The 17216-nt window shown below is 39.6% G+C and overlaps 1 protein-coding gene across 6 annotated transcripts in view; it reads right to left on the bottom strand.

Moving 5' to 3' along the window:
* LOC137234001 (protein transport protein Sec24C-like) overlaps window positions 1-15784 on the bottom strand; it is a 31555-nt gene extending 15771 nt beyond the window's left edge. Inside the window, exons 1-10 of one of the 6 annotated variants that reach the window (XM_067757630.1) lie at window positions 14865-15784; window positions 14326-14803; window positions 14035-14261; window positions 13745-13974; window positions 13371-13687; window positions 13030-13317; window positions 12792-12970; window positions 12603-12736; window positions 6288-6672; window positions 5998-6228 (exon numbers count right to left, since the gene is read on the bottom strand). In XM_067757630.1, the coding sequence (XP_067613731.1) occupies window positions 13803-13974; window positions 14035-14180 (318 nt within the window). In that variant the 5' untranslated portion in view covers window positions 14181-14261; window positions 14326-14803; window positions 14865-15784 and the 3' untranslated portion in view covers window positions 5998-6228; window positions 6288-6672; window positions 12603-12736; ... (2 more) ...; window positions 13371-13687; window positions 13745-13802. Of the gene's footprint in view, window positions 1-5997; window positions 6229-6287; window positions 6673-6828; window positions 6848-12602; window positions 12737-12791; window positions 12971-13029; window positions 13318-13370; window positions 13688-13744; window positions 13975-14034; window positions 14262-14325; window positions 14804-14864 lie in introns of those variants that run through there. The other 5 variants (XM_067757633.1, XM_067757631.1, XM_067757632.1 and 2 more) reach the window with 5 other exon arrangements.
* Window positions 15785-17216: the final 1432 nt, after the last annotated feature.

Genomic DNA, 17216 nt, shown 5'->3' with positions numbered 1-17216 from the left:
GCTATCTATACTCAAATGCATGTAGCTTTATTTTGGCTTCTGTTGCGTTTTTCTTTTTAATCGTGTAGAGTGCTAAGAATGCAGCAGCAAGTTAAATGAATCTACATTTAATAGGTATATAAAAAAAATGAAAATAATTGGGCCAACATTCTGTTATTTGTAGGCGTTATTTAATGTCTTCTCTTGGTTTAATTTGCATGAACATTCTTACATATCAATGCAACATTTATGTACAAGTATGTATGTGTGTGCATATGGTTTTTTTTGAGTACATGCAACGTACATTAATTAATTTCATCATTATGTAATTGGTAGTTATGTTTTCCTTTGTTGGTTTTATAAATCCTTTAAAAGTCCCTTACAGGTACATATTTGTATGTATGATTCTTTGTAATAGTGCTTGTTTTAGCTGAGTATCAATACTTCATAAAATATATATACACATATGTACATAGGCGCATGCTAAAACATTGTTCGATTCGTTATCTGAAAAACTTTTGCTATGTTTCGTTTATGCGTTTTCTTTTTTTTTTGTTTATACAATTATTGCCGCTTTGGCGCTTTTATGTCGACTCATGTATATGCGTCATTATATGCGATTAATGCTTAATTTGTAATTGTGTTACATAACTTAATAACTAGTTTCTAACTACGTTGGCAGCGACTCACCCGGTATGCTGGTACTTAGTTAGCCGGTAAGAGGCTGTAGTGTGGGCTTCTGCCGGCGTGCTTCCTGATGATGTCGTTGTTCTTGTTGTTGCTGGTGAGGTGATTGCGCCGTTGTTGCTGCAGGGCTGTAGTTGTTGTCGAATCTGGTAGTTGTCGGCGCTATTGTTGCAGCACTGTAATTGCGGCCCTGCTGTTGTTGTTGTAACTGGTGGCTTCTGTAAGTCTGGTGGTGGTTGCGCGTGTGTTTGGCGGAGTCCCGTGGTAGTTGCGCGCGTGGTTGGCGCGGTCGAAGGGGGTAGCGCCCTTTTGCGGTGATAGAGCGTGAATTTTGCGCTTGTGGTGGTAGCGCGCCAGTGCTTGGGTGGCAGTTGTTGGTGCTTTATGGTAGCATGCGGCCTTAGCGCGCGGTAGTGGTGCTGTTGGTGGCGGTTGGTGGCGCTTGAGGTTCCCGATTTTTAAGTGTGGTGGAAAACCCTTTTCTTTGTCTTTCTATTGTTGTTGTTGCCTCTCGACTTTCGCAAATTTTCTTACACCGCCCAAATTCACGTTGTTTAATATTCTCAAATGGAGCGCATGTACAGTATTTAAAATTTCCTGTTTTGGTTGCTGCTCTCCAGCCTTAGTGCATTTAAATTCATATTTCGACGAAACTATTAGCACTTTTGGCGTAAGGAATTTAGGTGCCTTGAGCTGATGGCAGTTTCACGTTTAGATATGGTTTTGTCTTTCAACCTCGATGCAACCATCTACGCCCATAGTTATTTCCACGTTGCTCATTCGCTGGTATTACCTTGGTTGTGCAAGCTAATCTCACCAATTATAGCCGCCTGCCCACAACCGATCCCAACGCTAGTGGGAACCAAAAATTTTCCAACTTCACAAAAATAAGGTTAGGATCTTCCAACCAAATTTTTCCGCCACAGCTAAAAAAAACGTGCTGGTTTCTTTTCTTTCTTTCCGCAACTCATCCAAAAAACGTGCTGGCTTCTTTTTCTTTTTTTTTTTCCCGTGATGGCCGCGCTGTCTGTTCCCTTCCTTTCGATATTTTTCTTTCTATCGCCCCTTTCACCACATCGCTAGGTGTGTTCGCGTGAACACGCTCCCAAGGGGATCATGGCCGTAGACCGCAGCAGCAGACCGTAACATATGCACACATAACAATACGCATAGTTTTTGGTCTCTTCGCACTTATTGTTTTGTTTACCTATTTCAAGAAATCATACGAGATTTTCTACGGTAATCGTCAATGTAATATAACAGAGCTTTTCCATGGAATGTTCCTACATATTTTTTCTGCTAGCATTGAATTCGTTTTTAGCTTTTAAGATTATTAACTTTGTAACCATCGAAGAGTGAACTCCAATAAATCAATTTATTAATTCGAAATTGTTCGGTTAACAATTCTTTAATTGAAGAACCCTTCGCAAGTTTTGTTGAAGGTCAAAAGTTGTAGAAAACGCTCTATAACTCATCCAGGTACTTTGGCTTATGTTAAACATTGTTCTAAAGCAGGGATGCACCTTGACGTTAAGCTAATCGTTTATCAAAAAATTTCCACCGTTTCCGTTAAAACACTTCGAAATATGATCTATAAAGAAATTATCAAGCTAATTGTATCTCGTTTTTAACCGAAACGAAAAGCTTTCGTTAAGGTTAAAAACGTTAACAAAAACGTGACACTTTATGTTTAAATTGTGCTGGAAATGCTATAGCCATGGTGACGCCGTAAGGTGGTAACAGCGTGCGGACATACACACAAACTCCATGTAATTTGTTTGTGTAATTCGTTGGTGGTAATGTCAAAAATACTTTGAGAAATGTTCGTACTGTCAAAATTCATGAGAAAAGTTGCAATCAGATTGGCTAATTCTTTCACCTTTAATGACTCCGCCATCAATCAGCTTTGCCAGCATAGTTTGAAATTAATATTCAACATAAACGATTTAATTTCGTTTTGATATGGCAGAAAACGAAACAAAATCATTTCGTTAATTTGACGTTCTTAACGTTAATAAACGAAACGAAATGACTTTCTTTCGTTTATTAACGTTAATTATCGTAACGTAATGATATCGGTTCGTTGGTTAAGCATGCCTGGTCTAAAGAATTTAATGACCCATACGTTATAAAAACTCTTTTTACATCATTGGTCAGACCTACTTTGGAATATGCTTCAATAATTTGGAATCCGCGTTATCAGGTTCATTCTGACAAGCTGGAATCGGTCCAGAAACAATTTTTGCTTTTCGCTTTAAAAGACTTACCATGGGACCCTTCTAAAAATCTTCCCCCCTATTACAGCCGGTTAAAACTAATACAGCTGCCCACATTGCAGAGCCGCAGGGAGATGCTTGGCGTCTTATTTATTGTTAAATTAATAAGAGGATCAATAAATAGTCCATTTTTGCTTGGCGAAATTAAGTTTAACGTTCCTATTAGGCCATCTAGACATTTTCAATAAATTTTTGAAGCTACATGCAGGTCGAATTATGAAATGCACGAACCACTTCACTGTTTATGTCGTGATTTTAATAAAAACTGTAAAAATTTAGACGTCTGCGACTCGTTTCTTGGTATTAAAAAATATCTTTTAACATTAAATTTGTAATTCGAAATGAAGCAAAGAACGCTAAACCGTGATATACTGTTCAACCCTCTGTTTCAAATTTGAACTACCAGTTACTTGAAACTTGTTTGCAAAATTGCGTAGTGATCATTATTTTTATATGTATGTAATGAAATTCTGTATAAATTCTATTCTGTATATATTTTATCTACTATTAATTTGCTTTATTGTCAATTTCATAAATTATTATTTACTAGCTCCTTCATGAGTACATTTTAACACATTTACAACATTTTATCTTTTGCTTACTTCTAAGTCTTTAATTGAAATTGTCAAGCGTTTGGTTCAATACTGTTTAAATATTACTTTAAAATTGATGACTGCTTATGTTGTTTATATCATGTATTACATCTGAGATTTAAATGTCGGTATATTTGGTCTGTATAATTGTTTAATTTGTAGACTGATAAATAAATAAATAAATAAATAAATAAATAAACAATAATAATGATAAAAAATTAATTTTAGGCCTTGAGCTCGATTCGAACCCGCGATCTTACAAATCAGTAGGCCGATATAACAACAAAACTTTGTATAAATTGTAATTTCAAATATTTTATTTTTATATTTTCAGTGCTCTACCGAACAATATACGAGGAGCTATCTTTATTTGCGTACGTTTTCAAAAAGCTCTGTCTTTACAATAATCTCTTTTTCTTCTTTTTCCCCGAGCATTGCCACACAATTCTATTTTTCCATCAAAATCTTGCAATCCCTAACATAATTTTGCCTACAGAGGGCAACGTCAGTAATTACAAAGTAGAAACGAACACCTGATTGGGTGTTCGCCACATTCGTTACCTTAAATGCAGGTTGCCGTACTTTCACACTAAATGATTGCGTTTACCGAGCTTCTTACAAGCCAACCTAATAAAACTGCACTGCGTTTTCTTAGCGCACGCAAACAACCGGAGTTTTTTGCCCTAACCCTGCAAAAACGCTCCACGTCATTTTACTAGTCATTTTACGGTCATTGTGACTTTCTGCAGCGGTTATATTCATAGTCACGTTTGCATGGGCGTGATTAACTTTTGTGACCAAATTTTCCGTTTCGTTCCTATTAATGTGATCGTGCATTCCGCTCCCACTTATAGGATGTGAGCATAGCACTGTGCTACTCACACACGTCACAATGCTCGTCAAATGGCGGTCATTTTTCCGTCATTTCACTCTACATTTTCGAGCCATTTGACAATCAATTTTACTGCGGTTTTACCATTTATATAACGTGAATTTTACCTGCAGATTTACTTTACCTGGAGCAGCCATATGAATAAAATATGAACCAAAAAAATTGAATTTTTAATATTTATTATTTGCAATATTATTATATATGTACATGAAATTGGAACTTATATTAATCCAGTTCATATAAAACAGAAGAACTTTAATAATAAATAAACTCGCTTAATTGGTTTTTGTTTTCCAATCTCTTCTAAGCGAGCAAAAAAATAATATTAAGCTTTAGAAAAAACTCCAATGATTTGAATAATCTACAACTTAAAGCTTAGTAGAAATTCAGATTAGGTTTACTCTTTTTTCAGATCATGAATATTCAAAGGTGTCGTAGAATCCGATTGCTGTCGTAATTGATGAATTTAAAAATGTACGACTAGTAATTGAGTCAGACTTATTATTGTTCTAAATCTAATCATTCAAGCAATAATTCTGCAACCCTTAGCAGGAGTATTGATTGGTTTCAAATCTAATTCCGACAGCAATCGTATTACGACATCCCTTATTATATATGCACATGAAATTGCAACTTAAATTAATACAGTTGATATAAAGAAAAGTAATTATTTTAATAGTAAACAAACTCGCCTTATTGGTTTTCGTTTTCCAATTGAAATCTTTTCCAAGCGAACAGAAAATAATTTTGAGCTTTAGAAAAAACTCCAATTATTTGAATCAATTTAAATCTACAACTAAAAGCTAATTAGAAATTCAGATTAGATTTACTCTTTTTTTCAGATCAAGAATATTCAAAGGTGTCGTGGAATCCGATTGCTGTCGTAATTGATGAACTTAAAAATGTACGACTAGTAATTGAGTCAGACTTATAATTGTTCTAAATCTAATCATCCAAGCAATAATTCTGCAACCCATAGCAGGAGTATTGATTGGTTTCAAATCTAATTCCGTCAGCAATCGTATCACATCCCTTATTTTATATGTACGTGATATTGCAACTTAAATTAATACAATTGATATAAAGAAAAGTAAGTACTTTAATAATAACATAAACTCTCTTAATTTGTTTTTGTTTTCCAATTGAAATCTTTTCTAAGCGAGTAGAAAATAATTTTAAGCTTTAGAAAAAACTCCAATTATTTGAATAATCTACAACTGAAAGCTTAGTAGAAATTCAGATTAGGTTTACTCTTTTTTCAGATCAATAATATTCAAAGTTGTCGTGGAATCCGATTGCTGTCATAATTGATGAACTTAAAAATGTACGACTTGTAATTAAGTCAGACTTATTATTGTTGTAAATCTAATTATTCAAACAACAATTCTACAACCCATAGCAGGAGTATTGATTGGTTTCAAATCTAATTCCGACAGCAATCGTATCACATCCCTTATTATATATGTACGTGATATTGCAACTTAAATTAATACTGTTGATATAAAGAAAAGTAAATACTTTAATAATAAATCAACTCTCTTAATTGATTTTTGTTTTCCAATTGAAATCATTTCCTGTGCATGCACATCGCTAACCTGTGTTGGCAAAAGATATGATTATACTGTCTTCGATAGATAGTCGGACGAGCCGCTACTCGGCGAAGTAGAGATGACCGTTGTGTCGGTGGCAGCTGTTACAACAGCAGTTTCTAACTTTACACCATCCGTACGGTGTGATGAAAGCTTCACTCCCTTTTCCAATTGCATGGCGCCAGCAATTTTTGCTGTTTGTAACGCTTTAGCTGTAATGCAAATATATAGATGGGTTAAAGTGGTTTTCGTATGTTATTCAACAACTCACCCTATACCATCATCACAGCCTCCTCATCGATTTTGAATATGTGTACTGTTTCAGTATTCAGACCCAGTTCGTTTGGTGCAATATTTTCGATTTGATGAATATGTATACTATCCGTTAGGCAGACAATTAGGTGCAATCGATTCATTCATATACTGTGGGTATTTGAGCCGTAGACGTAATAGCAGATATTTTGATTCTTTTTGAAGTGTAACATTTGTAAACAGTTGGGTTTCCCTGCTGTCACCATCACCACTAGAGAGCTATTGAAGAAACGCTCGACCAAGATAATATGTGAGATTTACATGCATAGATTTCTTCCACCTTTTCACAGTTATTGATGGAGAAAATGCGAAAGCCATGTTTACCATCCCATACCGAAATAGAACTGTAGAGGAAGAAACATTTTATAAAATTTAATAAAATCAAAAAATGATAGTTGTGCTAAAATGGGGTAACGTATTGTATGTTAAAGTATAGCGAAGTCTCAGCGGCTTTGTCCTGGTGAAAATTTAATTTGAATAGGTTTTATTCTTCATTCTTAGAAACATGTACGAAGGTACCTGGTAAGATATTAAAAATCCTCAACGCTTTTTTTGCTATAACTTAAAAAACTCATATTCAAACTTCTGCTTAACTTCTACATATCAATAGCTACCTTTACCACCAGGAGTCACTATTGCTTCTACGCCTATGCTATTGTTTCCTACATCGATGAGCTTTGTAATAAAATAAACAGCTATCTCCCCAATCTCTCCAGTTTTGTCGCCTCGCGAAACCTGATATTGTCACCAACCAAATCATCGGTGACCTTATTTAAAACATGACCGCGCCAAATGTCGACCATATGGCATTACCCTACCGACTGTCTTACACCCTAAAATTTTGGGTGTGACTTTCGATCAGGATCTATATCTTGGAGAGCATGCACTAGCAATTGTAACGAAAATCGTCGTTGGTGTGAGGTCTTAGCCGATCTCTAGATCTGTAGAAAAGGAGCTTATTAGCTTAATGCTTAAGATGATGCGGGAGGGTGGGGCCGTGTGTAGAAGTCCACGAAAGTGGGGAAAGCTTCTGACCGCCATTCACCTGGGAATGGCCAGAGCGATTCTTTTGCATGCGGTTCAAGCAGCTCACTACTGCCGGTCGCTTGCGGCCAAGTATCCTCTGGGTAGCTGCTAAACACCCGGTTAGCGGTGAGCTAATGTGAGAAGGCGACAACCTGGCTAGGCCACTCTGACATAATCGGTTTAAGGGCTAGCCGGGGGAGATTTCATCGGCAGCATCTGTACACCTCTAGGTGCGGCTGCAAGCGGGCGTCTGTCTTGGAGCAAGCGGCTCGCTATATAAACGTGCCAAGTAATATTTTCACCCCCGCTGAGCGGGTTGTGCGCTGGGCTTGGGACCTGCCACGTAAAACCATACTCCAATGAAATATAACAACAAGCCTCGGATAAATACACTCTCTATTGATGACGACCATGGCAAACGTTTGAAGGACAATGAATTGAGGGCATGCACCTGGAACGTCCGCTCCCTGAATGGGATTGGTGCAGATGCCCGGCTGGTTGATGTCCTCGTCAAAGCAAAATCTGACATCACCGCCATCCAAGAAATGCGTTGGACGAAGCAAGGAAGAAAGAAGATCAAAAATTGTGACATATATTGGAGTGGCCATGCGAATAAGCGCAGTTTCGGCGTCGGATTCGTGGTGGGAGACAGACTTTGTCGCCAAGTGCTGGCGTTCACGCCTGTGGACGAGCGTCTCGCCGCTATTCGAATAAAAGCAAAATTTTTTAATATATCATTCATCTGCGCCCATGCGTCGACAGAGGAGAAAGACGATGAGGTGAAAGACACTTTTTATGAACAATTAGAACGCACATACGAGCGCTGCCCCCATCATGATATAAAAGTCGTGCTTGGCGACTTTAACGCCAGGGTGGGCAAAGAAGGTGTTTTTGGCCCCCCATGGTCATATCAAGCAAGAGGTTCATGCATAAAAAGGTACATCAAGCTACATGGCTGTCTCCTGATCGAAATACTCGCAATCAGATCGATCACGTTGTGATAGACGGACGGCATGCCTCCAGTGTTTTAGATGTGCGAACGATCCGAGGACCTAACATCGATTCGGACCATTATCTCGTTGCAGCCAAAATACGCACCCGCCTCAACGCGGCTAAAAACAAGGAACAAAAAACACAAGGAAAGCTAGACGTCGAAAAGCTTCAATCACAACAGACTGCCAATGATTTCGCAACTCGACTCTCACACCTGCTCTCTGAGGGCACAACTCATCCTGAAGGAATACAGGAGCAGTGGGAGCATATCTCCAAAGCACTTCATACTGCCGCCGAGGAAAAAATTGGTTACCTGCGGCCACGAAAAAACAACTGGTATGATGAAGAATGCCGCGTTGCAACCGAAAGAAAAGACGCTGCCTACAGGGCTACGTTAAAAGCGAGCTATCGTGAGTTGAAAAGGGAAGCGAGACGCCTTTTCAGGAAGAAAAAAGCAGAAGCAGAAAGGCGTGAGTGCGAGGAGCTTGAGCTGCTAGCCACCAGGAATAACGCCCGAAAATTCTACCAAAAAATACGGCGACAGACGGAAGGTTTTAAGACCGGGGCAAACTCCTGTAGGAATGAAAACGGCGACCTTGTAACTGATGTCCAGAGAGTGCTTAGATTATGGAGGGAACACTTCTCTGCTCTCCTAAATGGAGGCAGCAATTCACCGCGCAGAGATGAAGAACCCGATCCCGCAATCGATGATGATGGAATATATGTCCCCCCGCCCGATTATGACGAAGTTAGAATAGCAATAACCAGATTGAAAAACAACAAGGCCGTGGGCGCTGATGGATTGCCTGCGGAGCTATTCAAGTTCGGCGGCGAGGAGTTGGTAAGGCGCATGCAGCAGCTTCTTAGCAAAATATGGACGGACGAAAGCATGCCCGACAGTTGGAATCTAAGTGTTCTTTGCCCAGTCTACAAGAAGGGGGATACTGCAAAATGCACAAACTATCGTGGAATCAGCCTTCTTAATATCGCATATAAGGTCCTTTCAAGTGTATTGTGCGAAAGATTGAAGCCCACCGTAAACCGGCTGATTGGACCTTATCAGTGCGGCTTCAGACCTGGTAAATCTACCATCGACCAGATTTTCACATTGCGCCAAATCTTGGAAAAGCCCCGTGAAAAGAGAATCGACACACATCACCTCTTCGTCGACTTTAAAGCCGCCTTCGACAGCACGAAAAGGAGCTGCCTATATGCCGCTATGTCTGAATTTGGTTTCCCCGCAAAACTTATACGGCTGTGCAAAATGACGTTGAGCAACACCATCAGCTCAGTCAGAATTGGGAAGGACCTCTCCGAGCCGTTCGAAACTAAACGAGGTTTCAGACAGGGTGACCCCCTATCGTGCGATTTCTTTAATTTGATGCTGGAGAAAATTATACTAGCTGCAGAACTTAACCGCACTGGAACAATATACTATAAAAGCGTGCAATTACTGGCATATGCTGATGACATTGATATCATCGGCCTAAACACCCGCGCTGTTAGTTCTGCTTACTCCAAGCTGGAAAAAGAAGCGGTAAAGATGGGTTTGATGGTGAATGAGGACAAAACGAAGTACCTGCTGTCATCGAGCAAAGAGTCAGCGCATATGCGCCTTGGCAACCACGCTACTGTTGGCAGCCATAATTTCGAAATAGTAAAAGACTTCGTTTATTTGGGAACCAGCATCAACACTAGCAACAACATCAGCGCTGAAATCCAGCGAAGAATCAATCTTGCCAATAAATGCTACTTTGGACTAGGTAGGCAATTGAAAAGTAAAGTCCTCTAGCGGCGAACGAAAATCATACTCTACAAGTCACTTATCGTACCCGTCCTGCTATATGGGGCAGAAGCATGGACCATGACAACAGCAGATGAAGCGGCTTTGGGAGTGTTCGAGAGAAAAGTTCTTCGAAAGATTTATGGACCTCTACGCGTTGGCGATGGCGAGTACCGAAGAAGATTTAATGATGAGCTGTACGAGCTATACGCAGACATCAACATAGTCCAGCGAATTAAAACGCAGCGGCTGCGCTGGCTAGGCCATGTTATGCGAATGAAAGATGATGCTCCGGCCAAGAAAGTGTTTCTATCGGAACCCGCCTATGGAAGCAGAGGTAGAGGGCGGCCCCCACTCCGTTGGAAGGACCAGGTGGAAAACGATTTAAACTCCCTTGGTGTGACCAATTGGCGCCGGTTGGCGGAGCGAAGGAGCGACTGGCGCGCCTTGTTGGACGGCCATAACCGTTAGACGGTTAAGCGCCAATTAAGTAAGTAAGTTAAGATGATGCGGGAATAACCAAGTAAGCTCCTTCCAATCTTTGATTCGGGGGATGGTATAATGGTATGAAGATGATAGCGTGCGACAACATCGCGAGCTTGCAATGGCTGGAGGAAGTGGTTCCAAACCTCCAAAGGCAGGGCACGAACGCTCGTTTTGAGATGGTGGATAAAGCGCAAATCCCCAAGGTAATAAAAGTTAAGGTATGGATACCATGCGTGATGAAGTCGGAGGATACACTGCGACTTTTGCAAAATCAGAATCCGAACATACCGACACAGGATTCGAAGGTCCTTACTGTATCTCGGCCTACGGACGAAGGTTAGTTATACATCTTCCAAATAAACAAGCAGGCGGAGGATATATTGTACGCGCAGCTTGGAAAAATGTCCTTAGGTACAGGCAAAATGTATATGCGACTCAGGAAAAGAAGTCGCGGGTATTAAAGTCCGAACACGGTGGACGTCGAAAAGGACCTCAAAAGCCTAAGGGAAAAAAGACAGGTGGAGGTAGCCCACGTCACCCCGAATGTGTTAGAAGGGGACCAAAAGCCAGATGGTGCTGTGAGTCGCATAGAGGAACACCCGGCACAACAGGTACAAGAGGCTGAAGGGGGCTTCGAACACTCTAAACCAAAAGGGCTAGAGGAGGACGACGACGTCACGATGAAGGTGCTGGAGGGGGACAAGCAGCCCATTGGTACTGCGAGTCATACAGATAAACCTCCAACACAGTAAAGTGGCGTCGAGCGAACCCCTCCTCCTAACGCGCTGATCCAGGAGCCGTGGCTTCCATCGGGAGGAAAGGGTTCTGGACTTAGCGCGCGCGGATTTGGCGTTTACTATGCGCAAACGGAAGGACGGGTGCGAGCTGTAGTAATGGTAAGGAAACAGCTGCATTCATATATGCTGCCTAATTACACTACTGAGGACCTCGTAGTGGTGGTGAAATCGCCGGGCTCAGATGGTACATGTCCGGCCATGCTACAAGTTTAAAGTAGGGCGGTCGTGGGATGGCTTAAAATAATATTCGATGGGTGCATAAACTGAATCATGTACCGCACTCTTGGAGAACTGCTCGTGTAGCTTTCCTACCAAAGGCGGGGAAGATCGGTCACGTGTATCCCAAATATTATAGACCCATAATTTCTGCTCAAAACCTTTGAGAGGCTGATAGATGTGTACATAAAGTCCAACGTGGATGAAAAGCTGCTCTCCACAACACAACAGGCGTACACCAAAGGCAAGTCAGTAGACAGCGCATTGCATAGGGTGGTAACAAGCATAGAAAAAGCCCTGGAATATAAGGAATATGCTCTGGAAGTATTCTTAAGCATTGCCGGGGCTTTCTAAATGGGCGATTATTGATGGTCTTAATTACGTTAAAGTACATCCAGCCTTACCCAGATGGATCGACTGCATGTTAAACTGCAGTAAGATTACATCGCAATGGGGATTGTACGCGGCCACGAAATTAGTGGACAGGGGCACTCCGGGTGCTATCACCTCTGCTGTGGACGCTGGTCATTAACCAACTGCTTAGTGGATTCTACGAGGGACCAGAAAAACTTACGGTTTACGCAGATGACGTTGCATATGGTCTTGTTTACAAAGAGGTACAAGGTCCCTAATTGGACCAGGCCTAAGTTAGGAGGCGCCCCTACGGGGAAACCTTGCACAAAATATCTAGGAATGATCCTAGACAGTAAGCTGTCATGGAAGCTCAACGTGGAGGAGAGGGTAAGGAAGGCTTAAACGGCACTTTATGCATGTAAAAGAATGCAAAAGAACCGGCATATACGATCAGAAGGAACTCGATGACGATGCCTCAAAATAACAACCAAAAGCAATAATTATCATTTCACTGACACAAATTTTATAGTTTTTTCTTCCGGAGTGGGACACAATCTTTTCATAATTTTACTTAACAATTTAAGATTAGAAATTTTTTTCAATTTGTATTTTGACTTACCAGCAACAACAGAATCATGTTTAATTGTACGCCGCACAATCATTATAGCATCATGTAACGAAGCTCAGTTTCTTTCAAAAATTGTTCGGCACCGCCACGTAAAATCAATGTATATGTTCTAGCATTAACGCAACCTTTAAATAATTATAAACTATAAAAATGAAGTTAATGTCAAACCCACTATCAAACCTTGGAAAATGTTGAAATGTTCACCACCAACTTGACGTTCTTCAAAGTAATCACATTGACCCAAAACACTTGAATTAATATCATTAGCTGTAGCCATAACAGCTCCACCACAAGCTTTCATTGTACGTTTCAAATCTTCTTCTGGTACATTAACAGAACATTTCACGATCTGCAAAATACTGTGTACCAACATCACCAATTGGTAGTTTAGAAAACACAACATTGGCGCCTTACTTACCTATTTTATTGTACAGGAGACGCCATTCAGCATTAACAATTTTCTGATACTCTTGGACATTGGAGGACATTGCTGTGGCAGAGCATTTTTCCAATAAAGCACTTTGTTGTTCCTTTGATTGGCGCTTCCACATGTACAGCCATGTCATATTTTGGTCATGCATAATTATAATGCTTTACGAATAGCTTTAATGATGATACGTGCATGCACGCCTTCCTCAACATATGGTTTAACTTGTTTTAAGATTTCACCTGCTTAAAGTACTACTGAAGTGGTGCCATCGCCGACCTGATAAGAGAAACATTTTTATTCTACACATTCTAATATAACAAAAAACTTACCTCAGCATTTTGAAATTTGGCGATGTCTACTAGAGTTTTACGGCTGGATTCACAATATCCAATAGTTTCATAATGGTTGCCCCATCATTTGAAATTGTGGCCTTACCACTGGAATCAACAATATGCTTGTCCATACTACGTGAACCCAATTGAATGCGAGGCATTGATGTGGATATGAGTTGAGGTTTACCATGAGAGCTATCGGTACCCAAGCATTTATTACACAAATACTCATGTACCCAATACAAGTTCCGGACGTTCATATTTATCGACACGCTGTCCGGTATGGCCCAAATGTTGGAAATATGCAATTGGCACTGTTGAGAAAAAATATGGATCAATGAACACAAGTAAAAGTGAAAGATTTTTTTTACCATCTCTTGTTACTTTACACATTAGACATTGGAAACGACGACCAGCATCTACAAGTTGCTATTGAGCCTTGCAACTATTAGATCTAATTACACCCAATTCACCAAAATTTACAATGGGTGGCTCATATTCACCCTCAACCGTTCGTGCCATTGGTGAGGCGGTAAGTGTAATGGACAAAGCTGTTGTCTTTAATAAATCAGCTGTTGCATGTATGCAATACAAAGACGACCTGCAAAGAAGAAAGATCAATGTAATTGCCAAACAAAACATTAATTTCGATTATCGATACCTAACGTAACGTGGCGAGGAGTTACCCTGATCTTCTTCCACATATTTTGTGGTCACCAATGGTGGTAATAAACCCTGAGCATTAGTAATAAAAGCACCACCAGCGCTATTTTGATTTTCAATGATAACGCTTATCGGATTTGGCATCTGATCCGGATCGAAACGGCGTTGGGCTTGATCATACTGTTGCGGCTGTTGATATTTACCAGTAACAGGTGCAGGTGGTTGCTAAAGAAAATAACACAAAAATAATCATCAGCAAATTTGTAAATTATTAGTTGTATTAGCATACATTATAACCAGGACGTCCGGACGTGTCCGGGTATTGGGGGTTGACACGGCTTGGGTGGTTGACTGAGCATTGGCGTCTGTCCAGGTTGTGTTGGTGGCATCATAAAAGCCATCAATAACAAGTGCCAAGAATATATCCGCGGCATACCTGCCGACCAAAATGATTCAAGGGGTTGTGATTGCCAACCTCACCTACCCGTGGCGAATCCTGTACCTAACAATTTGGTGTGAACAATTGGTGCCAGTTAACCCTCTAAAATAATCGGCGCAATTGTACGCCATTGTGTTGGCATTAATTAGGCAAAATGCAAAAACTTTTCATCCTCCTCGCGTGACCATTCTGTCTTCTTAAAGTTAGGATCAAGCCATTCGTACCAGCGTGCCTTACATTGCTTGGCAGATTTGCGATGCAGCAGTGATACAATACGTGACCACTGGTTTTTGCCATATTTCATTACAGCTACTTTGAGGATTTCATCCTGAAAGTTATCAATTTAGTTAATAAACGGCCAAGAGTAACCAGTCGCGTCAAATGCTTACCTCAGTGTTTCTCCACACACCACCTTTTATCATTATTCGCGGCATGGTGCTATATAATTGTGAATTCTTTCGATGAGCACAAAAATCAAATCAAAAATTTTTGTCGAAATAAACAGCAAAAATCATTGTATATTAAAGACTTTGGGAAAATTTTAGAATAGCACCCCCGAGTTCGGGGTAAAACTTGGTATCAAATGAAAGAGGGAGTTCTCCCGATCACAAATATATATATTTTAAAGTGCGCAAACTTATAATTTAAAAGTTATTTGTTGTTAAAATTTGAAAATTTAACAAATTTCTATAGAACTTTAAATTACAATTTACACATCTTTCAATACCTTAATCCACATACATATCTATATAAATTGGCAACGATAAACTTAAATTGCATTTTAGTATATTTCACATTTCATTTTTGCATTGTTTTCACTTATTATAAATGTTTTTATTAAATCAATCGCGCTTTTGTAGCAACATGCACATATATATATATATACATATATTTTATTGGTGACATTACAAAGCTGTGCTGCCACATATATATACGTATACACATATAAAATTTGTATAGAAATTTGCAAACTTTACCACCAAATTACTTTTAAATTATAAGTTTGCGAGCTTTAAAATATATATATATATGTGATCTGGAGAACTCCCTGTTAATTTTAAATATTTCCGGAGATATTCCATTTAAAACTCTCAAAATTGAAAAAATTTTCGACCACCAAATGTTTTGCTGTCTCTGCTGAATTAGAAATGGCGAATTTTTTTGCACGCAAAAATTACGTATTTTGCTATCCCTATAAAAATAATAGGTGCGAGAGAGCACGATACATTGTGGGAAAGCTAAATTTGTCAACATGCTATTTCATTTGAAGAATTTTTCATTCCAAATCGTCACCCCTGTCAAAAATTCGTGTGTTTGTGTGCGTTTTTGGTCACACGATTTTTGCAGGGAACCCAAATAAGCATGCGTTGCAACAATGTAAAGCATGTGTGAAAACGTCAAATCTAAATGTCACGCAGAACAAAAATTGGAAATCGAGTTAGTTTTTCACGCACAAATTCAATTTGAGTTGCTCTCATACAAGTTGTATGTGCATGAGACATTTTTGACAGAAAATTACTTGCGTGCGTTTATATTAGGTTGGCTTGCTATTCTATTCCTCAATAGATGGCAGTAGCAACGCCACTATTAAGGTTGGTACGCAATCATTTTCGTATAGCAACCGACACTTCCACATTTCAGTGGATTACAAAATTTATATTGTTTTCCATAGACGCCACGTTTTTTCGATGTTTTGATTCCTGTTAGGAATGCAAGAATACCACCCTAACTCCGGTCAGGGAGGTATCGCATCTCCTAACTCCGACAAAACGCCCGAGGGGAGCACCAAAGCCAACCTTGAGGCCTATTTTAATTTTCCACTCAACGCAAAAAAGCCCGAAAATTGACGTTGAGCCGAGGATGACACCGTACGATCGCTCGCGAGAAAAGACAAGACCGGAATGACGACTTTTTGTGATCTGTGGTTCATTAGGTACTAATTTTTTCACCCGATTCGATTATTATTAACGTGCTTAGGTCCTAAAGCGCCAAATACACGACACGAACATTTCCGCGAACATTCCCGTTATGTCATGTTTCTGCGACCTTTTCTGTCGTGTATGGTGGTGTTTGCCAGTTCGCGCAAATGTTTGCCAAAAATCAAAATATTTTAATTTTTGGCGAACATTTGCGCGAACTGTTCGTGCGTGTATGGCGAAATAGCTCATAATCGTAGTAATTTCTGAACGGAACAGACGTGCGCGGAAAAGTAAAATGGACAATAAAAAATTTCTGAGTGAATTTATTGAAATGTATAAATCTATGCCATCATTGTGGCAAGTAAAAAGCAAAGATTATTGTAATATTTTTAATAATTATTGTAAAATTTTAAGTCTTCAAAGCTATTGCTACTAGCTAGGAAGCGCAAAGTTAAAGCAAGGCGGTGATGAGGGGGAATCGCTTCTCTCATTATTGTATCCCGTTTCGTTATGAGTGGCAAAATTTTTTGTAAAAGTTGGTCAAATGTTGCTTTGCTCATACGAACGTAATTTTTAAAATCATTTTGTGACGTAAATTCCAGTTCTTTAATAAGCTCACTTTGTCCAAGAACTGCTCGTTTTTTAAACCATTCTTTGCACCAAATTCTTTTTTTTACGCTTAACTGCCACAGCGAGCAATATTGCTGCAGCACAATTGTTGTCCATATTCATCGCTGTCTGAAAGAGAACTAATGTTCGGCCAAAAATTCGTATGGTGTATGGCCAAAGCTGCGAACAAGATTGCGGAATTTTTGTTGTTAT

This window comes from Eurosta solidaginis, chromosome 5 (assembly GCF_040869045.1).
Source record: "Eurosta solidaginis isolate ZX-2024a chromosome 5, ASM4086904v1, whole genome shotgun sequence".
NCBI classification, from domain to species: Eukaryota; Metazoa; Arthropoda; class Insecta; order Diptera; family Tephritidae; genus Eurosta; species Eurosta solidaginis.
Note: the sequence above shows the minus strand (reverse complement) of the source record. Positions and strands in the feature narration are given on the sequence as shown.